The sequence below is a fragment of the Danio rerio genome, chromosome 4, assembly GCF_052040795.2.
Source record: "Danio rerio strain M-AB ecotype USA chromosome 4, GRCz13ab, whole genome shotgun sequence".
Classification (NCBI taxonomy): Eukaryota; Metazoa; Chordata; class Actinopteri; order Cypriniformes; family Danionidae; genus Danio; species Danio rerio.
Window position 1 is genome coordinate 2,520,001 of NC_141024.2, and position 27,722 is coordinate 2,547,722.

General features: G+C 33.2%; 2 protein-coding genes across 10 annotated transcripts in view; both read right to left on the reverse strand.

The window, feature by feature from the left end:
• Positions 1 to 5,021, reverse strand: part of kcnc2 (potassium voltage-gated channel, Shaw-related subfamily, member 2) — a 142,088-nt gene extending 137,067 nt beyond the window's left edge. For all 4 annotated transcript variants that reach the window (NM_001442300.1, NM_001442297.1, NM_001442298.1 and 1 more), the window contains 1 exon segment: positions 4,281 to 5,021. In NM_001442300.1, the coding sequence (NP_001429229.1) occupies positions 4,281 to 4,835 (555 nt within the window). In that variant the 5' untranslated portion in view covers positions 4,836 to 5,021.
• A 9,971-nt stretch (positions 5,022 to 14,992) lies between these two features.
• On the reverse strand, positions 14,993 to 27,502 carry si:ch73-278m9.1. Of its 6 annotated transcripts, none has more exons than XR_015942164.1 (8): positions 27,277 to 27,502; positions 25,598 to 25,830; positions 24,376 to 24,448; positions 23,484 to 23,574; positions 21,784 to 21,893; positions 17,946 to 18,316; positions 15,625 to 16,570; positions 14,993 to 15,362 (listed from the first exon to the last, which is right to left on the reverse strand). XR_015942164.1 is itself a non-coding variant. In XM_087247788.2 (6 exons), the coding sequence occupies exons 1-6, from the start codon at positions 27,410 to 27,412 to the stop codon at positions 18,033 to 18,035; spliced, it is 927 nt and encodes a 308-aa protein (XP_087103914.1). In that variant the 5' UTR covers positions 27,413 to 27,502; the 3' UTR covers positions 17,339 to 18,032. The 6 variants fall into 6 exon arrangements, 2 of the variants coding, with proteins under 2 accessions (XP_087103914.1, XP_087103913.1); XR_015942163.1 differs by having other exon boundaries at positions 17,939 to 18,316; XR_015942161.1 differs by having other exon boundaries at positions 25,598 to 25,833.
• Positions 27,503 to 27,722: the final 220 nt, after the last annotated feature.

The following is a 27,722-nucleotide window of genomic DNA, read 5'->3' on the forward strand; positions in this document are numbered from 1 at the left end:
GAAACACCCTTACACTCATTTACACACACACACACACACTATACAGCCATTTTAGTTGATCAATTCCCCTATAGCGCATGTGTTTGGACTGTGGGGGAAACCGGAGCACCCGGAGGAAACCCACGCCAACATGGGGAGAACATGCAAACTCCACACAGAAATCCCAACTGGCCCGGCCGGGACTCGAACCAGAAACCTTCTTGCTGTAAAAGGACAGTGATAACCACTGAGTTAATGTGGGTTAAAGGAGTTTGTGCTGTGCCAATGGGTTAACGGCTCCAGTTTTGAGGCTAATCAAGGCCTGAATTGCTTCACCTGCATTAATGGAGCAGACGGAAAGAGACGAGCTGTTGATCTGATCAATAATTGACTGTTTCTCCAGACCTGTAATCTCTCGGTCTGCTGACTTCATTTTTAATGAGCAGAATCGCCGTGACCTTGAAGCAAACCAACCCCCAGATTAACATTCAACACACAGATTTACTCCTAACCTGCTCAGTTCAGCACTGTTTCAATGTGTATGTGTGTGTGTTTTGATGCCAGGCGTGCCGATGCCACTTATCAATGGTGCACGTCTGAAGATACTTGTACACACACACACACACACATGCAGGACATGTGATTTACAGGGACAAATATTAACATTCAACACACAGCTTTACTCTTAACCTGTTCACAGTTCAGCACTTTTTTAATGTGTGTTTGTTGACGTGTGTGTGTGTGTGTTTCCATACCAGGTTGTGCCGTTGCCACTAAAGAGGTCTGAGGATGCGGAGTGTGTGTGTAGGTATATGTGATTTACAGTGACCAAGATTAACATTTAACACTTAGCTTTAATCTTAACCTGCTCATATCTCACACCGTTCAGCACTGTTTTAATGAGTGTGTTTGTTTATGTGTGTGTGTGTGTGTGTGTGTGTGTGTGTGTTGATGCCAGGCGTGCCGTTGCCAATTAACAATGGTGCACGTCTGAAGATGCTGCATGTGTGTGTGTACAGGTACATGTGGTTTACAGGGACAAAGATTAACATTCAACACACAGCTTTACTCTTAACCTGTTCACAGTTCAGCACTGTTTCAATGAGTGTGTGTGTGTGTTAATGCCAGGCGTGCTGTTGCCACTTAAGAGGTTAAACTCTGGCGCTCGTCTGAAGATGCTGCATGTGTGTGTGTACAGGTACATGTGGTTTACAGGGACAAAGATTAACATTCAACACAGCTTTACTCTTAACCTGTTCACAGTTCAGCACTGTTTCAATGAGTGTGTGTGTGTGTTAATGCCAGGCGTGCTGTTGCCACTTAAGAGGTTAAACTCTGGCGCTCGTCTGAAGATGCTGCATGTGTGTGTGTGTGTGTGTGTGTGTGTGTGTGTGTGTGTGTGTGTGTGTGTGCTGCTATATGTGGTTCATGGGGACAAAGATTAATACACGTAACTTTACTCTTAACCTGCTCAACATTTCACACAGTTCAGCAGTGTTTCAGTGAGTGTGTTTGTTAGCATGTGTGTGTTTTGACTTAACCAATTTACCCAATTAAGAGGTTAAAATTTAATTCAGCGTTTGAAATTCCTTTAGAATATATTTATATTCATTCATAAGACATTCCTGATCTGATCCTATACAACAGTGGATCTCAAAGTAGGGGTCGGGACCCTCTAAGGGGTCGCAGGACAATGAAGGGGAGGGGGAGGGGGGGGGGGGGGTCGCTTGGTGATTTCCAAAAATCTATTTATTTTTATTAAACCCTAAGAATTACCATATTTTATCCATAACCTACTGAAGAGAAAAATACATATATAGTTAGCAGCTTATAGTTACTAGTTCTATTGGACTGCGACCCCCTGGGGTAATTACATTATATTAAAGACACAGCAATATTTTAATTTAATATTTTGATTTTATAACACCAGGTTAAACTTTCTCTCTTAATTACAGCACTGACATACATAAAAATTAAACAAAGAATAGACTTGGGTGTGGGTGTGTGCACACCATTGCATGCAAGGTTTCTGTATTTATAACCAGTCCAGAGGATATTGGGGGTCTCGGGTCACTGGCACTGTCATTTTTTGGGTTACGGGCTGAAGAGTTTGGGAACCATTGATATCCAACATGGTTTTAATAACAATATTTAAACTCTGACTTCTTTAACAAAGATCTGGGACCAATAGAGCTGTAATATTGAAATAGTAAACTGAGTTTGTACGCATAATGAGGGTTAAATAAATCAAACTTCCAAAAACACTGCTTTAAAACTCTATAATATGAATAACAATGCTATATTTTGTTCTATTTCTGTCATAATAACCTTATTAAATATGTTGTTTCTTTAAATAAATCACTTTTTCCCAATAAAACGCCTGACAATAAGCATAATAATGCATTGCTGAGGATTTCACAGTAAATCAGACACTAGTAGAAGCATATTTGCATGTCATTGTCCTGCATTTAATCACAGCAAAATAAGACATTGCTCAGAAACCAAAGCCACAAAGGAAATAAAAAGGGCTTTAAACATTAATCTGTCTGATGTCTGCAGCACATCTGAATTCGCCTGCAACAGTCTCAATAATTTATCTTTTTTTCTTTTCTAGCCTCCTCTTTCAAACCCTTGTTTAATTAAGATGATTTCAAATGGCGACAATAAGGCAAAAGAAGCTCCATTGTGGTTGTGGTTTGTGTCACATAAGTGTGGGAGGGCTGAGATTCCACTCTCTACAAAAAAAGCAGGCCAAATTTAACCAAAATGCCTGCACTACTTCATTTATTCAAGCATTTATGTCAGATGTGCGACATTTACTAGTTTAACTTTCATCTAAAGCATCTTAAACAAGAAACACATGCAGAAACACCTGTCATACAGCTCTCGTTCACATGCACGCTTTCAATGCATGCAGAAATGTTCTGTGACGTGCATGCAAAGTCTGCTGCATTCATTTCATGACGGTACGTACATGATTATGCATGCACAAAACATCACTTTCAGATATGCACATGTAAAAAATGCTGGGTTAATATTGACCAACCTACATTAGCATAAGCTTAAAGTAGTATTTCACTTAAAATTAAGGTACGCTTTTTAACCCAACTGTTGGATGTGTCCATATTTGACCTAAACGTTGAGTTACAACAACCCAGAGTGGATGCACAAGGTCTGATGTCTTCAAATGACTTTATATTTAGGCCATTTATATACGACCAGCATGCATTACAAGCATCTGCAAGGACTTAAAACAGGCTCAAGCATGCATATTGTCAGAAATTAAATGTGCAAAAATTTGTAATACAACACATATGTGTGTAGTATGAACCATTTCAAAGCATTCTTAAAGGCACAGTTCTCCCAAAAACGAAAATGTACTCACTATTTACTCACTCTCAGGTGCTTGCAAAATGTATTCGTTTCTTTCTTTTGTTGAACACTAATGCATATATTTCAATGAAAGCTGCACACCTGTTGATTTCCATGACTAAAACCAATAGGTCAGTTGTCACGCAGCATTTCAGCTTTCCTCAAAATGTCTTGAGGAGAAAGAAAAGAAACTCAAACATGTTTGGAGCAAATGAAGGCTGAATAAATGATGGCAGAATTTAATTTAATGTTTTAATTTATGGCGAACCATCACTTTAAGGTGCTACTAAAAAGTGATTGATTGGATTTACTAAATAATTTTAAGGTATGCAAATCATTTTTATGGGCTGAATTTAAACCATTTAAATTAAATGTAGTAATGTTTAGCTTCATTTGTTGGTTTAAATTCTGCTCAAATAAACTGTTTGTAACCACGTACCCTTAACACATTTAGTAAATGTAATGAATGATTAGTTTTTCAGCTTTCCACATCTTTTGTATTCATTAAAGAAATAAAATCAAACATGTTTGGAACAAGTAAAGGACGAGTAAATGACAGATTTGTATTTATTTATTGGGCGAACTATCCATTTTGGTAGCTACACTGACAAATTCATTGGATTTACTAAATTATAAGTGGTTGCAATTTATATGGGCTGAATGTAAAATTAAGCTAAACATTACTACATTTAACTTAATTTAAATTCAGCCCATATAAACTGCGTGCAACCACTAACACACTTAAAAAAGATTTAGTAAATCCAATCAATCATTTTTACAGTGTATTATCAAGTTAAAATGCACAAAGTATTCCCTTTAGTCCTAAAAAGTATCATGTTATCATTGTAAGCTCTACATTTTCGCACTGTAAGCGCGAGCGCGTAAAGGAGCCGTTTGGCGACTCCACACCGGCTGCGCGCAGCTCTTACCCGCGCGGCTCTGGAGGAGTACGGGTCGTCAAAAAGGTTCCAGATGACCGGCTGCCACCTCCTCCAGCGGCTCACGGTGCCGTCCGCGGACACCACGTCCTCAATGCCCAGCCGCTTCCCGTACTCGTCGTCCTCCTCGGTGTCCACGTTCATCTCAAACACGTCCAGCGCCTCCTCGGCATCGCGGTGCTGTCGGTAAGTCATCCAGCAGCACGGCTCCACGTCCGTCTCATCGATGCCCCAGAAGGAGAGCTCCTCCTCGAACAGCGGACCGCACACGTCCGCCGGGCAGTGCAGCTTCCCGGTCCGGTAATAGTTGAGCACGTAGGCGAACACGCCCGGGTGCCGGTCGAAGAAGTACTCGTTGCTCCGCGTGCTGTACTCGATGAATCCAGGCACTTGTTGCAGCTGATCCAAAACCAACTCGAGATCGGACTCGGAGGCGAGCAGCGCCAGTCGCGTGCCCGGCAGTGTCTTTAGCGTGCTCCGGTAGGTCTCGTGCCTCGTGCCGCCGACGTTGAGGATTACCCTCTCGCGCTCGTCGAACTTGCCCATCTCTCAGGGTGAGACATGACGCGAGGGGGGCGACGGTGCTGTGAGTACTCCGATAGTTCGCCAACAAGCTCATTGAACAGGAGAATAACACACGCGCACGCTCTCGCCGGAGCGCGTCTGTTTGTCTGTCAGATGAGCGCGCGCCTCCGACCAGCCCTGAGCGCGCGGACAGGTGAAAGACGAGGCGCGGGAGCGGAGCTGCGCTCTACTGATACAGACTCACCTGCGGCTCCACAGCAACAAGCGCATCTCTCTTTCTACATCTCTCCATTGAATCTCTCTCTCTCTCTCTCTCTCTCTCTCTCTCTCTCTCTCTTGATTCAATTCAATAGAGTTTTGACTGTCAAATATAACACAATGTTGCCAAAGCAATAACAATAAGCATAGCCTACATGATACATCACATTGATAAAATATGATAAACGAATATGAATATTAAACATATCTAAAAGATGAATATAAAATGTCCACTTCTCTCCATACATCTCTTTTTCTCACATTATAAATATAGCTCTTTCTCTCTACATCTCTCCATTATTCTCTCCATTATTTCTCTCTCTCTCTCTCTCTCTACATTATACATATCTCTGTCAATTCGATTCATTCATTTTTTTTTCGGCTTAGTCCCTTTATTAATCAGAGGTCGCCACAGCGGAATGAACCGCCAACTTATCCAGCATATGTTGGATATACCAACTGACCCAGTCGGGGCTCGAATTAGCAACAATCGTGCCACCCACTGTGCCACAGTGACGCCCAATTCAATTCAATTCAATTCAATTCATTTCAATTCAATTCAATTCAATTCAATTCAAATCAAATCAAATCAAATCAAATCAAATCAAATCAAATCATATCAAATCAATTCAATTCAATTCAATTCAATAACTGCTTTATTGGCCTGACAAATGGTACAAATGTATTGCCAAAGCATTTATAAAGTTTACATGAAAAAGAGCATACATATATATTATTAAACACAGTAAACACAATAGTAGTTGTAAAAACAATTAAATCAAAATCTAAATTAAAAATATTAATAAATCAGAATTTTTTCATCAGCTGGGGTGCCGGAGAAAAACGTAAAATAACTGATATTAAATTACAGAAATTCATCAGAAATTTAAATTTAAGGAAATTTCTGTAATTTAATGTCCGTTATTTTACGGTATATTTCCGTAATTTAATGTCCGTTATTTTATGATATATTTCTGTAATTTAATATCCGTTATTTTACGGTATATTTCCGTAATTTAATGTGCGTTATTTTATGGTATATTTCTGTAATTTAATATCTGTTATTTTACGGTATATTTCCGTAATTTAATGTATGTTATTTTACAGTATATTTCCGTAATTTAATGTATGTTATTTTATGGTATATTTCTGTAATTTAATGTCCGTTATTTTATGATATATTTCTGTAATTTAATATCCGTTATTTTACGGTATATTTCCGTAATTTAATGTACGTTATTTTACGGTATATTTCCGTAATTTAATGTCCGTTATTTTATGGTATATTTCCGTAATTTAATGTCCGTTATTTTATGGTATATTTCTGTAATTTAATGTCCGTTATTTTATGATATATTTCCGTAATTTAATGTACGTTATTTTATGGTATATTTCTGTAATTTAATGTCCGTTATTTTATGGTATATTTCTGTAATTTAATGTACGTTATTTTATGGTATATTTCTGTAATTTAATGTCCGTTATTTTATGGTATATTTCTGTAATTTAATGTCCGTTATTTTATGGTATATTTCTGTAATTTAATATCCGTTATTTTATGGTATATTTCTGTAATTTAATGTCCGTTATTTTACGGTATATTTCTGTAATTTAATGTCCTTTATTTTACGGTATATTTCTGTAATTTAATGTCCATTTTTTATGGTATATTTCCGTAATTTAATATCTGTTATTTTACGATATATTTCTGTAATTTAATGTCCGTTATTTTACGGTATATTTCTGTAATTTAATGTCCGTTATTTTACGGTATATTTCTGTAATTTAATGTCCGTTATTTTACGGTCAATTTCTGTAATTTAATGTCCGTTATTTTACGGTATATTTCTGTAATTTAATGTCTGTTATTTTACAGTATATTTCTGTAATTTAATATCTGTTATTTTACGGCATATTTCTGTAATTTAATATCTGTTATTTTACGGTATATTTCTGTAATTTAATATCTGTTATTTTACGGCATATTTCTGTAATTTAATATCTGTTATTTTACGGCATATTTCTGTAATTTAATATCTGTTATTTTACGGTATATTTCTGTAATTTAATATCTGTTATTTTACGGTATATGTTTGTAATTTAATGGCCGCTTTTTTACAGGTTTTTTCCGGCACCCCAGTATTTATTTAAGGAGCAATACTTTACAAAAAAAAAATAAAAAAACTAGAGGAATATGAATGTCAGATATTAAATTTCATCGTTGTCCAAGCTAAATCAGCAATCTACTGTAAATTACTTGGGAAAAGTGGATAGCATGATCGCCTCACAGCAAGAAGGCTTCTGGTTCAAGTCCTGGCTGGTCAGTTGGCGTTTCTGTGTGGACTTTGCATGTTCTCCCTGTGTTGGCATTGGTTTCCTCCAGGTGCTCCCCCACAGCGCTATAGGTGAACTAATGAGCTAAATTGTATGAGTGTGTGTGAATGAGAGCATATGGGTGTTTTCTAGTACAGGGTTGGGGCTGGAAGGGCATCCGCTGCATAAAAAATATGCTGGAACATTTGGTGGTTCATACCACTGTGACGACCTCTGATAGATGAGGGACTAAGCTGAAGGATAAATGAATGTCATATGATGTTTGGGTCACAGCTCGAGATGCTCGGAGGAATCTGCAAATGTTTATATCAGGCTTTAATGAGATCATCTGCACCGCTGACAGACTTATTCCAATAAGATCCATGTTGTGAAATGTTTTCATCTATAATTAATAAGCTCATATTTTATGCATGCCCACCATTTTTGGCTAAACGGATTTGGACAGAATGAGGGGGACCGGGGGGGCTGGTTGGCCCATTATGCACTTACTTTCATCACGAACAAAGAATATCTGTAAATGAGCAGATTTCTTTATATTTTATTCATGTTTACATTTATTTTTTCCCATTTATTTACACTTTTGAGCTGAATTATGAGATCTTGATCTTTCTTCCAAGAACTTTTAACCTTGAAAAGTATGAAAAAGAGACGTTTATGAACATTTTTAATAGTGTAAAGTGCTATATTGTCAGTGTTGGTGTTGTATATTACACTACAAACACCTTATAATAAGCTGCCAGCACATCTTCTGCTGTTTTACACACTTATATTATTATTTCTTATACATTAAATAATTGTAAACAACTAAAATGTCACTAAAAGTCACTTTGGTAAACTGTAGAGTTGAATTTTCAGCATCAAAAGTGGACAGAACAGAGATCAACATCCCATAATGATCAATTGGGCATTACTTTTTTAATGTGTTACATTTTAAGATTGAACTCTTTTTTTTTTTTCAGATCTAAACTAGCTCTGCGAGGTCTAAAATAAGCCCAGACAGTTGTGGGAGGATGAATTACATGACTAACCTACAGCTGAATCAAGGTCAGTTTTGGATATGTGAGCCCTGCGCCAAAACTCTGCTGCATCACTCGCCAAAACACGACGAGAGAAAACCACTGCATGCGTCTCTGTGTTATTTAGCCAATCTCAGCACAATCTCTTTGCACAGTCCATTTATGTACACTATAACAGCCAACAATGTATACACTGTAAAAAAAAATACTTCGATTTTTTAGCTGAATTAAATACAGTTGAACTTTCATCTCTCAAACTAACTAAAAATATGATGTTAAAGTTTGTATAACTTAAAAAATTACTTTATATTTATGCACATTATATTACTCATAAAACACTTTATGGTAAAAGTAATTAAGTTAAAGCAACACAATAACTAAGCAGTAACTTAACTCAATGTTTTTAAATAATTTTTACATTTAAAGTTCTTACTTTTAGGTCTTTTCTGTTCAGCAAACCTGCATTTATTTGATCCAAAGTACAGCAAAAACAGAGAAAATGTAAAATGTTTTTATTGTTTAAAACAATGGATTTATATTTGAATATAATTTCAATTTTAATTTATTACTGTGATATCAAAGCTGAATTTTTGGCATCATTAATCCAGTCATGATTCATCAACAATAATTTTTTTATTATTAATCAAACATGTATTATTATTTTTATTGATATTATTATTATTATTATCAATATTTTATTAAGTATAATTTGTATTATTATTATTATTATTATTATTATTGTTGTTGTTGTTGTTGTTGTTGTTATAATTATCATCATTATAATTAGTATCAAATTTGTATTATCATTATAATGTTTTATTATTATCATCATCATCATCATCATCATCATCAAAATTTTATTATCATTATTATTAATAATAATATTGTTATTATTTTTATTATTATTGTTGTTGTTATTATTATTATTATTATTATTATCATCATCATTAATATCAAATTTGTATTATCTTTATTAATAATAGCATTTTATTATTATTAATATCATCATCATCATTAGTATAATTTTTTATTATAATTATTAATAATAATATTTTTATCATCATCATTTTTATCATCATCATCATTATCCAAATTTTATTATCATTATTAATAACAATAATATTGTTATAATTTTTATTATTATTGTTGTTATTATTATTATAATTATAATCATCATTATTATTAAAATATTACAATCATTAATAATAATAATATTATTGTTGTTGTTATTATCATTATTTTTGTTATTGTAGTTGAATTTAAAGCATCCTGGCTAAATAAAAGTAATAATTCCTCTAATTTCTTTAATAATAAATATGTATAATGTACTGACTTCAAGATTGTGAAAGCTATTTTGTATAATGTTACAAAAGCTTTTTTATTTCAGATAAAAACGTTGATCTTTAGATCTTTCTAATCATCAACAACAATAATAATAATAATCATAATAATAATAATAATAATAATAAAAGAATAATAATAAATGTTTTTTGAGGATCAAATCAACGTAGAATGCTTCTGAAGGATTTTTTGACTGAAAAAATCATGCAAAAAGTTCTGCTTTGAATTCGCTGCATGGATAAAATAAAGTATAACAGAAAACAGCTATTGTAAATAGTACACATATTTCAAAATACTATTGTTTTGCTTACTTTGGATTAAATATATGCAGGTTTGCTGAGTAGAAGTGACTTAAAAACATTAAATATATATATAAATATATATATATATATATATATATATATATATATATATATATATATATATATAGCATTTAAATTTGCATGTGCATGACTGATATTCTCCCCGAAATAGACGAAACTCCAGATATATGCATTAACTTGAATCTTTAGCTGATATTTACATCTTTACATCTAATTTTCAGCTCTGTTGACATATGAAAGTGTTTTGTTTTCTACTCAGATGAAACGTTCTTGAAAAGCCAATCCAGCTCACGACGATGCGTTAATTTTAGCTCTGTTTTCCACTGGAGGAAAAAAATAAATAAACCTCAAACATGTGACAGAAGTTGTGGGATAAAAACAGTTAGGATTGGTCTTTAAGCGGCCTCTCTGTGGCCTTATGAATTATGAATGTCAGTCCCAGTTGTGCAACTATTTTTAATTCTGTATTTGCGAATAGGATTAAGGCTCAGTGTGTGTGTGTGTGTGTGTGCGACTGCATGTATACGCTGCATGTGGCTTTTGTTATGCAAACGGTTTTCTTTAAATCTGAATTATGACTGATATTTTGGCACTAAAGTCCTCTGGTTTGTGACGAAGGTGACTGTATTTGCAAACTGTCAAAGAGAAAGGAAATTTGAGAGCAGTGAGAGCTGGCTAAATTAACATTGTTTATTTTTATAGGCTACCCAATAGTATTTATTTGCTATTAATACGACACCCCTTGCTATGATAACACAACATCTACAGCAGAGGTCACCAATCTCGGTCCCGGAGGGCCGGTGTCCCTGCAGGATTTAGCTTCAACTTGCCTCAACACACCTGCCTGGATGTTTCAAGTATACCAAGTAAGACCTTGATTAGCTTGTTCAGGTGTGTTTGATTAGGGTCAGAGCTAAAATCTGCAGGACACCGGCCCTCCAGGAACAAGTTTGGTGACCCCTGATCTACAGTATATTACCAAACAGTAGTCTACAAATGAATATATACAGCTGAAGTCAAATTATTTGCCCTCCTGCATACGTTAGTATTATTTATTATTATTTTTCAGCACATTTCTAAGCATAATAGTTATAATAACTGATTTATTTTCTCTTTGTCATGATGACAACACAATATTTGACTTGATATTCTTCAAGATATTAGTATTCAGCTTAAGGTGACATTTAAAGGCTTCAATAGGGTAATTAGGGTAAAGTTAGGTTAATTATGGAAGTCATTGTATAACAGTGGTTTGTTCTGTGTAGACAATCCAAAACTAATATTGCCTTGGGGAGCTAATAATATTGAGCTTTAAATGACTTTAAAAAATTTAAAACTGCTTTCATTCCAGCCAAAATTAAACAAGTAAAACTTTCTCCAGAAGAAAAAAATATTATAGGAAAAACTGTGAAAATTTCCTGAAACTGTTCAACATCATTTGGGAAATATTTGGAAAAGAAAAAAATTCATAATAGTGCGAATAATTGTATTATCATGGACTGTAGGTAATTATTTATTTGAATGTATTTATATATATATATATATATATATATATATATATATATATATATATATATATATATGAATATACATATATATATATATATATATATATATATATATATATATATATATATATATATATATATATATATATATATATATAAATACATTCAAATAAATAATTACCTACAGTCCATGATAATACAATTGTACTGTATTTTTGATTAAATAAATGCAGCCTTGGTGACCAGGAGAAGCTTATTTTAAAACATTATTTTCAAAATCCTATTGACCCCATACTTTTGACCAGTATACAATACCAGTATACAAGTGGGGGCACTGGTGCCCCCACCAGTGCCGATATACAGCAATATCGCACTGCTACTCGTGTGATATTGCGTTTATACAACAGTTTGACGGCATAATTGTGTATATAAAAACAAACTCAAACATGGAGAGTCTCAAAAACCCTTTTGTATGAGGAACTACTTTCTTCCGCTTTGTATTCAAATCATAACCTGACAGTTAAACAGCTGAGCGTGCATCTTTTAAATTTTAGCTCTGTAGTTTCTGCTTTTTGATGGCTGTTTTTGGGCGGAGGAATACACAAAGGGTACAAAGGATTTACGGATGCTGATATTACTTAAATCAGATTCACTTAAATCAGCCAATCAGATGCAAGAACCAGACAGAACTGTTGTAAAAAATAAAATAAATAAACAAACAAACAAACAAACAGACAAACATACATATATATATATATATATATATATATATATATATATATATATATATATATATATATATATATATATATATATATATATATATATATATATATACTAAAGTAATTATTATAGTTTATCAGTTGACTTAAACAGTATGCTGTAGTATTGATTAACATAATACTGTAAATACACGCATTAATTCACTCTATTGTGTTTATAAATCACTATACTATGACTTAATTCAGTATTTTTTTAAGTGGGTCGTTTGAATGGCGATTGCTCATCAACATGAGTCTCCTGAGAGGCAGAATAACTCTAGCAGTAATCCTGTAATCAGAGGAGATCTGATAATGAAAGAGTCTAATTAAGCGCACATTAATTAAAGTGTGTGTGTGTTAGTCATTCAAGGTAGATAGGCTATGGAGAGCAGCGCGGTCCATTAACTGTGGAAACGCGTTTGATTAACTAATAAAGCGGATGATTGTGATGGGATGTCCAGCCCCAGTGGACTCAGTGTGGAAGCTAATCTGTCTCTCTGTCATTAATTAATTCACATGAAATCACAGTGAGAAAATAACACGCGCGCGACGGCACTAAACAAAGTATTATGACAAGCGATTCTGTCTTGATGCATTAAAACACAGGTGTCAAACTCAGTTCCAAAAGGGCCGCAGCTCTGCACAATTTAGTTCCAACCCTAATTAAACACACCTGATCAAACTAATTGAGTCCTTCAGGCTTGTTTAAAACCTACAGGAAAGTGTGTTGGAGCAGGGTTGGAACTAAACTGTGCAGGGCTTCAGCCCTCCAGCAATTGAGTTTGACATCCCTGCATTAAAAGGATTGATTTAATGTTTTACAGTAAACTGTAGCGCCATCTGCTGCTCACATGAGGATCTACTCTATTGGTCACTAGATTGATTGTCAGTAAACTAAAGTTAAATATTTGTTAGGAAAATCGTTGTCAAAATACTACAAAAACATCACATTACATTTAACATTTACAGGAATACAAAATAAAAGCATGTTAATTACATTAAATAAAATAAAATAAACAAACTGAAATAAAAAAACATTTAAACTAACAGGATAAATAAATAAACACTAATAAAAACACACTTTCATTTGGTTTACACTTGCAAAGCATTTCAAATAAAAAAAGGTTAATAAATAACATTAAATTAAACATTAAATTAAATTAGGGCTGCACAATATTGGAGAAAATTGACATTGCAAGATTGTTTTTCAGCGATACACATCGCGATATGAAATATTCTTCACTAGATAGATTGAATACCTCTTTTTGTGTCTAACTTATCTTACAGAATGATTAGGGGGATCTTACATCTGCATAAATGATTAAAATTTAATGCACATTATATATTTGACGTTTGAAGTAATCTCACCCGAATTCCCTTAAAGTGGTAGCTCTGCCCCTTTACAAAAACTGTCAATATTTTGCTTCTATTAAAGCTCTAGATTATTCAAATTACTTTTAAACTTGATTTTTAGTGGAGAAAAGTCATACAAATGAGAGAAAAAATGCTTTATATTATATTTGTTTGGTCTTAATAGCAGTCGGACACAAATAAATAAAAATATCACGTGAATGACACGGTGGTCTTTACTATAAAACTGTGTGTGTGTTTATGAAAGCTACAAATGCTGTTGTTCTTGTGCCTGAACGCTTTAAATGCTTTAATGCCTGTTGTATTTAACAGGGAAAAAATGCAATTAATAAACTTTAAATGGTTAAACTTTGCCATTAATCCACAACTCCTGGTCAACAATAGTCCATACACTCTTAGAAATAAAGGTACAGGAGCTGTCACTGGGACAGTACCTTTTCAAAAGGTACATATTTGTACCTGAAGGGTGCATAACAGGGTACTTTTAGGTACATTTGGACACTAATGTGCACCTTTGAGGTTCCACTTTAGACTCCTTGGGTACAAATAAGTATCTTTTGAAAAGGTACTGCCCCAGAGACAGCTCCTGTACCTTTATTTCTGAGTGTGTACTTGACATTGAGATCCTGCGATTGGACCGTTGCAGATAAGCACATTGCAATCTCAATGCTGAAACAATACATGTGCAGCCCTAATATATATATATATATATATATATATATATATATATATATATATATATATATATATATATATATATATATATATATATATATATATTTTTTTTTTTTTTTAATATATATATATTTATATATATATATATATATATATATATATAAAGATATATAAAAAAAAAATATATATATATATATTAAATGCATTATTGATAATAATAAACATTTAAAAACCTATAAATTAAAAATAAAAAATATTATAAATGAATAAATGACATTATAAATTAAAGAATAACTGTATATGGTTCAAATTTAGCTGTATTGTATTTATAGTTGTAGCTATACTTTAAATTTATATTTAAGAAACAAATAAGATGTTCTTAAGAAAAAAATATTGAATATATTATCTTTCATTATCTTAGAAAATGTCTTAACCTATTTCTGAAGATTTTGAGTCCAGACCCTCGTGAGTCCCAACATTGATTGATTGTTTGATTGACTTATTGATTGATTGATTGACTGATTGACTGACTGAATGATGTTAATTCTTAGTAAAAGGACACCAAGTAATGTCTCTAGTAATACCAAACAGTTGTATTGAATATTTGGAGTTTATTTAAGGCTTTCAGCAGCAGTTCATAACAAACATAATCAAACCACATACACAGAAACAGTCTCATCACATGCCAATCATCCAAATCAGAGCATAAACCATGCAAAAAAATAAATAAATAAATAAATCTCATTCTGATATACAGGAGCAGATGCATGGATTTATGATCCTAAAGCACAGCAGCAACTCACAGCTCAATATGTGTGTAAACATTTTGATTCAGATTTCATGCCAGATTTCTACTTTCTCAACACATTTGTGAATATATCACTATTCTGATGAAAACTTAATCAAGAGGGTAATCTATTGCTAAAATATCTGAAACTGCATATGAAATATACAACACAATCTCACGGCAATTCGTAACTTTTTTATGTAGTGGCTAATTCGTATGAATTCGTACGATCTAATTCGTACAATTTAGTATGATTTGCTTATCCCCCAATGACGGTTGGGGTTAGGGTGGGGTCAGGTGCCACGCCTGCTTTTTAAAATCGTACCATTTCGTACGACTGAACTCGTACGAATTCGTACGAATTAGCCACTAAACAGGCAAAACGTAAAATACTTACGTTTTCTCGTGAGATCAGGCTGGAAATATATGATAAAGCAGTTAAATAATAAAACATTGAAGCTGAAAATTGGCACAGAGAGCAACAGCGTGCATGCTCTAGCATTCAGTCACATTTAGTGTTTGGTGTTTCATCCAAAATAAAAGCATAAACACTAAGAAATGCAGGGTCATTTAAACCCAAACTGAGTAAAATATGGACTTACCCAAACATTGGGTTAAATCTGGTCCAGTTAACTTAATTAAAAATCAACCCGGCAGTTGAGGTAAAATAACTAACCCAGAATTGAGTTGAAATAACCCAGTATTTTTAAGTGTAATTATAAAGCTCAATTTTTAAAGCTCAACAAAAGTTTGTCCAGGTTTGATAAATCAGTAACATACAGAACGCTTCAGGACACATGATTGAGTGTCAGAACCATGCGGCTGTGTGTAAAACCTGCTCCACAAACATGCAAATCAAGAGGGAAACAAACACACACATATACAAGATTAGGAGTCAAAAATAAAGCACATGTAATGAAGTAAACACAAAACGCCATTCTCACTTCCTTTCACATCTGTAAAGTGAGACATCGCATTATTATTTGCTCGTTTTGTCATAACCTTCATCATATTACCCTCTGTTAAAGTCCTCTATTGCTTTAAGTGTTGTAAAGATTTCAAAAAGACTAAATGACCATTAAAATAATGCCTGAACTGTTGTTAAGCTATTGGATGACATTAAATGCCCCTCCCACTTTGCCTTGATGATGTCATTGGAAATTAAATTAGTTTCAGAGTCCGTAAGTCCCCTTCGGCTTAGTCCCTTATTTATCAGGGATCGCCACAGTGCACTGAACCGCCAACTGTTTCGGCATATCTTTTACACAGCAGATGCCCTTCAAGCTGCCACCCAGTACTGGGAAACAAACAAACAAACAAACAAACAAACAAACAAACAAACAAACAAACAAACACAAACACAAACACACACACACACAATTCTTTATTTTTTTCCCCCAGTAAGGGGTAGCAGCAGGAAGGGAGTAAAACATATGCTAGAATAGTTGGCGGTTCATTCCACTGTGGCAACCCCTAATAAAACAAGGGACTAAGCCAAAGTAAAATGAATGAATATATAAACTGTTAAAATAATATATAGTAATACATTTTATTATAATATTTTTATGAAATATTTAAATAGAAGTAAATTAATTTGATCCAGGATCCAAATTGACATTACTTCGTTTAAAACTTATTAAATAATTTTATTTTAATTAAATGTCATTTGTATGAACTTCCTATTAATCAACGAATTCTGAAAGAAAATGTGTATCATAGTGTTTTCCTCAAAAATAATACATTATAAGTGTGGAGATATGATGCCAAGGTGTCCATAATCCTGGACCAGGCCGTATCCTGAGCAGATGCTGTGGTGTTTATGGAGGAGCTGAGAGCATGACACTGATTCCTGAAAGACCACAGTGACAGACAAGTCTCCGCATTGATCCTGAAGGGCCAGTCTGAACACCTGCTGGTGACCTACTCACACCTGCAGCTTCTCCACGATGGACATCCAGATTTCTCCAGTCTCCTGCACCTAAACTGCAGCTCTGCACAAGAAGTTTGGCCAGAGGAGGAATGCTCTTCTGAGAGCCTGGTTTCTCTCGTGTTTCTTTCCCCTTCACTTTTGTCAATTGGTGAATTTTTCCCTCGCTGCTGTCGCCACTACCTTGCTTGGTTTGGGACTTGTGGAGCTGCGCATCGATGGATTTGCTCTTCAGTGTTTGGACTTTCAGCAGTGAAACTTAAACAACACTGAACTAAACTGAACTTAAACTCTGAAATCTGACTTTAAAACTGACTTTACTAGAACTTCTATGTGAAGCGGCTTTGACACAATCTACATTGTAAGTTTTATGTAAATAGACATGAATTGAATTGAATAAAATCAGCATATTGCAATTAAATTTAAAGAATCACGTGAATAGTAATAAGTAATGATGTTGAAAATAAAGGTTTCAATAACAGGAATTAATTCATTTTCATAATATATTTAAATAAAAACCAGCTATTTAATATTGTAAAAATATTTTAAAACTGTTACTGTATATTGTGATCAAATAAATGCAGCTTTGGTGAGCACAAAAGACTTTTAACCAAATAATTAAAAAAATTATAATAATAAAAATTATAATAATAATCATAATAATCATAATGATAGTGTATTAACTATTTAGAACCATTTATGGAAACTTCTCTGACATTGTTTACAATATAATATATGGTTTTATGCAATAACCCCCAATAATCCATGGCTTTTCTAATAAGCATTTCAAATAAAGGGTTAAGAAATTCGAAATAATGTTAACATTAAACACACACAATGAGGACGAAGACACTGAGCACTTCATAACAAGGAATTAAATAAATAAATATATAAATATCCGTCTTCGTCTGATTCTCCTACTCTGGTCTGTGGCGTCTCCGTAATCCTTCAGCCAGCTCTTCTGGAAGTTTCTGAGTGTCAGAGACATCGTCTACACTGTCCTCAAGGGAAGGCAGACTAGAATCACTGTCCATTTCCTCTTCCTGCTGTGTGTCCACTTCCTCTTCTACGTCCTCTTCCACTTCCTCTTCTGTCTTCTGTGTTTCTGCACTGGTCTGTGTTTCCTGGCTGGTTTCTGGCTGCGTTTCTGCTGCAGATAGATTCTGGATGAGCTGGTCTAGATTGCGTTCACAGCTCGGCTCTAAAGGGAAATAATCCAGCCATTCGCATAACTCACATTCAATTACTTCAAATAAGATTAACTAAACAGACTAATGATGCTGTTTACTATCTGAAGATTTGTATGGTTGTTTGTTTTTCTCTCTTAACATCCATTGCAGTGTCTTTTTGTAGATCATATATAGCTGGGAAATAAGTACTGAACACGTCACAATTTTTCTCAGAAAACAAATTTCTAAAGGTGCTGTTGACTTAAAATTTTCACCGGATGTTGATAACAGCCAGATAAATCAATATATGCAAAGAAAACAATATTAATTACCTTACAAATAAAGTTATGTATAATAAGATGTAATGATGCAGGGAAGAAGGATTGAACACATGAAGAAAGGGAGGTGAAAGCCCAGACAGCAGCTGAAATCTCTCAGTAGCTCTTCAGCAACTCTCTGCTCTTCCTCAGTGTAAATGAATATCAGCTGCTTCAGTCCAACATCTACATTAGCAGAAGATGAAACCAGGGTGGACATGTCAGCAAGACAATGATCCAAAAAACAGCCAAGGAGACTCTCAGATGCTTTCAGAGAAAGAAAATCAAGCTGTGGAATGGCCCACCCAATCACCTGACCCCAATCCAATAGAAAATACAAAATAAAGCTCAGATTTCATAGACGAGACCCACAGAAGCATCAAGATTTTGAGCACAAATCTGTGAGAAACTCACACCTGAGCAATGCATGAGACTTTATTCTTCATTCTACATGAGAGGCGTCTTTAAGCTGCAGCATCACATAACATTTACATTTAGTCATTTAGCAGATACTTTTATCCAAAGCGACTTACAAATGAGGACAAGGAAGCAATTTACACAACTATAAGAGCAACAATGGATACGTGCTGTAGGCAAGTTTCAGGTATGTAAAGTGTAAGAAGCAAAACATTAGTAATTATTATTATATATTTTTTGAGTACAGTTAGCGGTGGAGCCAGAGAGGCAATTGCAGATTAGTAAGGAAAGTGGAGACTAAATAGTTGAGGTTTAAGTCGTTTCTTGAAGACAGTGAACGTCGTTCACAGTGACTCTGCCGTGAACAGTGACTCTGCCGTTCTGATGCAGTTAGGGAGTTCAATCCACCAACTGGGCAGATTGAACGCGAGAGTTCGGGAAAGTGATTTCTTTCCTCTTTGGGATGGAACCACGAGGCGACGTTCATTCACAGAACGCAAGTTTCTGGAGGGCACATACATCTGCAGAAGTGAGAGCAGATAAGAAGGAGCAAAGCCAGAAGTCGCTTTGTAAGCAAACATCAGAGCTTTAAATTTAATGTGAGCAGCAACTGGCAGCCAGTGCAAACGGATGAGCAGCGGAGTGACATGTGCTCTTTTAGGTTCATTAAAGACCACTCGTGCTGCTGCGTTCTGGAGCAGCTGAAGAGGTTTGATAGAGTTAGCTGGAAGCCCGGCTAGTAGAGAGTTGCAGTAATCCAGTTTGGAGAGAACAAGAGCTTGAACACGGAGTTGAGCTGCATGTTCAGATAGGAAGGGTCGAACCTTTCTGATGTTATAGAGTGCGGATCTGCACGATCGAGCAGTTCTAGAGATGTGTTCAGAGAAGTTTAGTTGGTCATCAATCGTTACTCCAAGGCTTCTCACCGTTTTGGATGCAGTAATGGTTTCCCCATCCATCTGGATTGAAAAGTTATGGTGTAGAGTCCGATTGGCAGAAACTTCAAGCATTTCTGTTTTTGCGAGGTTAAGCTGAAGATGATGATCTTTTATCCAGTGTGAAATATAACATAAGGCTTTTATATAAAGTATTCAATAGATTTCAGTAGTTCAGCACTCTCTTCTTGTGTCATATTATTGTGTCATGTCATTACACATAACTCATTGGTCAGATTTTTCATTGTGTTTTGTTTTTATGTGTTTACTGTTTGGGTTCTGAGTTTTGGTGTATTGCTTGGGCGAAATCTGGTTCAATCCCACGTCAACAGCTCCTTTAGAAATAATATTCCCAGAAAAGGACATAACGCGTTCATTTTTCCCCCCATTGTATGTCACCAGTGTCCCTGCTTTCGTGTTTTATTTGACATTTAGCACCGTTTATTGTTACATGATGGGTCTGTCTGTTCATTGTTTTTCTATGTCCGCAAAACTATAATAAAAAAATACCCCAAATATTAAATAAACTGATTTTTTCATATATATATATATATATATGTATATATATATATATATATATATATATATATATATATATATATATATATATATATATATATATATATATATATATATATATATGTATATATATATATATATATATATATATATATATATATATATATATATATATATATATATATATATATATAAAATTTGGTTAACACTTAGGGTGTAATCACACTAGTAATAGTTATCTTGAACCTTGCATGAGTGCAATGGTCCCTCGGCCCCCTCGCCTGCACTCACACTGCATATTTTGCCCTCCAAGCCTGAGCACGCTTACGTCATCAATAGGCAAGACAAGGCAAGTTTATTTATATAGCACATTTCATTCAGAGCGGCAATTCAATGTGCCTTACATAAACAGGAATAAAAGATACAAGTGTAAGAGAATAAAAAACAATAAAAATGGATTCAAAACAGATACAAATGTGTTAAAACAGGTTATAAAAGAATGAAAAAGAAAAGAAAAACATAATAGTGCGATCCATGGGCCGTAGCACAGTGCTCATTCAGTAAAGGCACAGCTAAACAGATGTGCATTCAGTCTTAATTTGAACATGCCTAATAATGCGACTGTTCAGCACAATAGAGATTGCTTTAGGTATATTGTTTTTTATTATTTTAAGTCATTTGATATGCAGTGACACTGAGTCAAATATATTGCTGAACAGATCCACCACTTTTGACACTCATAAACTTTCATGACAGTCATCGTGCTGCAGGAATTAGGAAGTGTGCTGAAGGTGCAGCTGATGTGCAGTGAGAGGTTTGCATCTTTAATAAACTATGACAGTTCGTGTTCTTTGAGAAGTTTGAATGATTAATAAATGCACATCAAACAGTCTATCAATCAATCTATATCTTAAAAGTGACATCGCGGTTTTAGTTTTGCACTCACACTACAAGAGTACCGCATCAAAGCCCAACTGAACCGCGCTCTGGCACATGTCTTCCAATCAGGCCACGTCCGGCCAACTGAACTGCACCTGGGCATGATTCGGAGCACTTACACTTGTCAAGCAAACTAGTAAATGGAGGTCAAACGTGCCTGACCACAGTTTAGATAGCCTAGTGTGAGAACACCCTTACAAAAACATTCAAACTAAAACAGGTTAATAAGTTATGACTAGAATTGCATTAAAAAAATCTTTCCTTTGCTAAACAGAAATTGTAGAAAACATTATACAGGGGGGCTAATAATTCAGAAGGGCTAATCATTTTAACTTCAACTGTATGTGTGTATACAGTTACAGGTGTGTTTACCTTCTATCCTGATGTTTGGACACTCCATGCCCCTCTTCTTCATTAGCTGGCGAATGCACTGCAGCTGCGACATGATCTCGTTCTTCTGCTCCATGGCAACAGATTTCACACTGCAGAAAAACACAGAGCGCATAAACAACAGGTGGAAAAAAAACAAAGCAGACGCACAAACATCTACATCTGAACACCACACTCAGCGCTTTTGCATAACCAAAACAAAACCTGTGGTGTTTTTTTATCCAGCACATCAATGCACGGCTCAGCGGAGCTCATATAAAGCACACTGCTTTACACGGATTCAACTTCATGCTCATTTTCATATGCATGAACCAACATTTAAATGGACTATCCAGATACTTCATGAGATAATTGGAGATATGTAGAGGAAAATTTGGGCATGTGTTTTGAAATAGGAGGCCCTTATTTATTTATTCATTTATTTGATTTTTTTTAATTAATAAATTAATTAATTAATTAATTTATTTATTTACTTATTTTTTTCTATTTATTTATTCATTCATTTATTTATTCAATAATTTCTTTATTTAGATGTTTTTGTATTATTTATTTTTCTTATTGATTAATTCATTTATTCAGTTTGTTTCTCTGTTTATTTATTTATATTTTCTATTTTTATTCAATTATTTTTCTATTTATTTATTTTTTTATAGATGTTTTTAATTTTTTAATTATTTATTTATCCGTTCATTCATTTTTCTATTTATTTATTTATTTTATTTGTTTTTCTATTTATTCATTTTTCTACTTATTTATTTATTTTTTCTATTTATTTATATATTTGTTTATTTTTCTTTTTATTTATTTTACTAATTTATTTTTCTATTTATTTAATTATTTTTATATTTTTCTATTTTTTTTATTTATCTATTTATTTTTCTATTTATTTTATTTTACTATAAAATGTATAATATGTATATATTATTATTATTATTATATTTATGTATGTGCATGTTTGTGTCTACATGGATACTTGTGTATATGTAGAGCAGGCATATATAATTTTTGTATTTGTTTTTATTTCCTTTGCTATATTTGTTTTCCCCTTTGTAATATGTTGTACCAACTGCATATGAATGTATGAAATCATTTCTGCTGCAATTTTCTGTTTTGTAGTTGTTTTTTGTTATAAAGAGTTCAAATGAAAAAAATAATGGACAATTTACAAAAAAGAACCCTCAGGCACTGCTCATGCAAGATATATACCAGAATAAGACTTACTGTGGTAAAAAAGTAAAAAAAAAATTATGGGTATATTTTTTTGGCAACAGCTAAAACGTATTAAGTGGGTCAAAATGTATTAATACATTTTCTTTTATGACAAAAGTCATTAGAATATTAATCAAACTTGTTCCATGCAAATATTTTGTACATTTTCCATTGTAAATATGAAAATAAATAAACATTTTCTCAAATATATTCATGCATGTGTATATGTATATGTAGGTAATAAATATAAACAGTACACACACCTTAATTGCTTTTATTTTGAATGTGATTAATAGCACTAATTTTACATAATTAATTAAGCACGAGTCTCAACAAAAGTGTTATCAGTTCTTATTATGCTAAGATTTCAGATTTTTTTAATGGCAAAATATCATCCGATCCTATCACAAATTGACACTTATGACCTTTTAGTTTTGTGGTCCAGGATCAGAATTGTGCTAAAAGCCTCTCACCAGTTTGTAAGCGGGTCCAGTTGTGTCAGTATAGAGTTGAGCATCTTCTCCGTCTGAGCCAACCTTTGCTCCAACTCATTCAGCTGATTCTCTGTGGAAAACGCCATTAATATTATCATTAGCATCAATCTACTTTCTATTTTTTAGAGGTTTGGGCTGGGCGGTATGACAAAAAGTCATCTCATACCCTGAAAATGATATGTATGAGGATGCAGTACCACAGGGGTGTTCAAATTCGGTGCTGAAGGTGTCCTGCTGAGTTTATCTCCAACCTGCTTCAACACACCTGCTAGGAAGTTTATAGTATATCAGCTTGATTAGCTGCTTCAGGTGTGTTTGATTAAGGTTGGAGCTAAACTCTCCAGGACACCAGCCCTCCAGGACTGAGTTTGGACACCTCTGAAGTACCATTTCTGCAATTTCAATCAGTTAATAGTTTGATTAATGATGATTAATGATTACAGGTCCAACATTAAAATAAAACTAAATATTGCTTAATAAAATGCTTTGTACTTTCAACATTGCAACTTTATTATGAAGCAGTTGTTTATGTTTCGGTCTGCATCCCCATAATGCTGTGTAATATTGCGCCTGTCTAAATTATGAAAAAGTATTGCTGTAAACAATGTATTTTGTGACACCAAGATATAAATGATAGAGCATAATATGAAACGATATATATGATCATATTGCACATTTTTTATATCTGAAATTCTCCAAAAGCCACATTATAAAATACATAAGGCTAACAACAAATGATGCAAACTTATCCTAAACATCTTCTGAGTGTGTTTCTGTGCTAGTATCTTGGCATGCATTGGAAAAGTGAACAACTTATTTTCTAGTAAATGGCTGGAGTTTTGGTCAGTCACGCACTCACGCACGCATGCACCTGTTTCCTCGGATTTCTTCACTCCTCGAGCTGTTTTGGCTTTTTGAGCTTCAGAGTCGCTTGCAGACTTTATCTGAAATCAGACAAATGAAGACATGATCAGCACTTCACATCATTACCAGAGGTAATCATTTGAGGTAAACATACACAAATTAGAACAGTCAAACTAATTTCCGGAGCTCTGCACAGTTTAGCTCCAGCCCTGCTTCAACACATCCACCTGCAGGTTTCAAACAAGCCTGAAGGACTCAATTAGTTTGATCAGGTTTGTTTAATTAGGGCTGAAACTAAACCCTAGAGCTGCCGCCTTTCACTGACTTAGTTTAACATCTAACATGAGTAATGTTAGTAAAAATTCAAGATTTTAGATTTACAATATACTAGTCATTTAGTGTTTACTGTATTTTTAAATATTTATTACAAATTATCTTAATTATTGCTAAATTTTGTCGGCAAATGTGTAAATATTATAAAGTGTGGAAATATATATATATATATATATATATATATATATATATATATATATATATTACTATATAGTATTAGTGCTATAAATTAAAAATATATTAGTGCTGTTAAGCAATTACTCATGAAAAATGGCATTCAAATTAAAAGTTACTCTGTGTGTATAAATATTGTGCATATGTAAAAAAAAAAAATCATATAAAATACAAAACTAATATATTTGCATATATATTTCTATATAATTTTTTATTGAATATAAATATAAATTTCTAAACATAAACAAAACTTTTTCAAATATATATGTGTTTGTGTGTGTGTATAAATTAGGGCTGAACAATATATAGTTTGAGCATCGATATCGAAATGTGTGTATCTGCAGTAGTCACACTGCAGGATTAGATTTATTAAATATTTAACGATTAAGATACTATATTGTATATAATATGGTTATATTTTATTCTTACAGTGACGACTATGCTAATTTACATGTTATTGTTCAGTTTCTGTATTGTTCAGAATACTGTTAAAGTCCCCAGAAAAACATAAAGGATACTACTATATGGACTATCTATTTATTTTTGCTTGTAAATTATTATAGTTTATGAAGATCCACGACATATGAAATCCAATTAATGAAATCTTTCCAAATAGAGCTATGCAAATCATCTGGTGAAATAATATTCATATTGCAATATATTTATCACAGTAAAACTAAATTATTAATATGTGTGTGTATAAATATATAATTAAAGGTCACCTTGAGAAACTTGTAAGCAGCAAAGAGGCCGACCCCGATGGCGTAGATGGGCATGAGTGTGAAGACGTAGCCCTTGTTGTTGTTGGATTTGTATTTGTCGCTCTTGAGCTCCTGCTCCATCAGTTTCTTCATCTGCTGCATGTTTTCCACACTGTGGCTCATCTGAGGTGCTGCGCCCTTCTGGAGCTGCTGCTGATTCCTCACAGCTCCTGCACCGATACCCGGACCGGGACCTGCTGCAGGAAAACACACAAAGTAGTAATAATAATAATAAGCGGAGTAATATTAATAATAATAAGCAAAAGTAAATAATATGCAGATTATTAATAAACAGAGTGATAATAATAAAGTAATAACAATAAAGAGAGTATAATTAATAAGCATGGCAATAATGATAGGCAAAATAATAATAATAATAATAATAATAATAATAATAATAATAATAATAATACGCAAAGTAACAATAAACAGAGTATTAATAATAACCAGTGCAATAATAAGCAAAATAATAATAACAAGCAAAGTTATAATAATAATAATAATAATAATAATAATAATAATAATAAACAGAGTAATAATAATAAAGTAATAATAAACAAAAAAATAATAATAGAGTCATAATAATAATAATAAACAGAGCAATAATGAGTAATTATAATAATAAGCCAAATAATGATATGCAAAGTAACAATAAACAAAATAATAATAAACAAAGCAATAATAATAAGCAAAATAATAATAACAAGCAAATTTATAATAAACAAATAATAATAATAAACAGAGTAATAATAATAAAGTATTAATAAACAAAGCAATAATATTAATAAAATAATATTAAACAAAGTAATAACAAGCAAAGTAATAATAAACAAAGTAATAATAATAAGCAAAGTAATCATAATAATAATAATGAGAGCAAAGATAATAATAAGCCAAATAATTATAATACGCAAAATAACAATAAACAAAAAATAATAATAAACAAAGAACAATAACAAGCAAAATAACAATAACAAGCAAAGTTATAATAAACTGATAACAACAACAATAATAATAATAGTAATAATAATAAGAAGAGTAATTATAAACAGAGTAATATTAATAATCAGAGTTATAATAAACAGATAATATTAATAATAATAATAATAATAGAAATAATAATCAGTAGAGTAATAATAAACAGAGTAATAATAAAAGTGATAATAAATTAAGTAATAATAAGCAAAATAATAATAATAAGCAAAGTAATAAAAAACAGAGTAATAATTATAATAATAAGTAATAATAATAATAATAAACAGAACAATAATGAGCAGAGTAAAAACAGAGTAATACCAATAAGCAAAATAATCAGTAATAGTAATATCTATAAGCAGAGTTATAGTAAACAGTCATATTAATAAGCAGAGCAATCAGAGAAATAATAAGCAGCGTAATAATAAGCAAAGAAATAAAATGAACAGCAAATAATAAATAAACAGTAATGATAGCAGACAGATTAATAATAAACGGAGGAATACTAATAATAGAGTAACGATAATAAACAGAGTGACAATGATAATTAACAGAGTAATAATAATAACAAGCAGAGTAATAATAAGCAAAGTAATGATAACCAGAGCAATAATAATAATAATAGATGTATAAAAATCAGAGTTATTTAAACAGCAGCTCCACACCTGCTCTCCGGTTGCTCCGCGGCTCGTACGGTTGATTGTCTCTGCTGCCGCCGCCGAACAGCCTCGGGAACAGCACGAACACCAGCAGCACCGCGGTGAACGCCATGACGAGCTGCTGCGAGGAGGACAAAACCATCTCGACCGGAAAAACACACAAAAACTAAACTAATGCTGACCACCCACACGTCCCACGAACATTCCCCCAATGTTGACAAAAATCTTCTTCGGTTCGTGCCTAAAACCGAGAACTGCGACATCAGAGACCCCTGCAGGACTGGCGTGGAGTTACAGAGTCACTTTCCAAAACCTCGAGTCAATTGAACCGATTCATTGTTTCGAAGTTAATGATGTTTTTTAGTTTTATTTTACAACAAAATCACTTCACATATAGATTACGAAACCCGCAAAAGCTACAAATAAATATGCAAATAAATAAATAAATATAT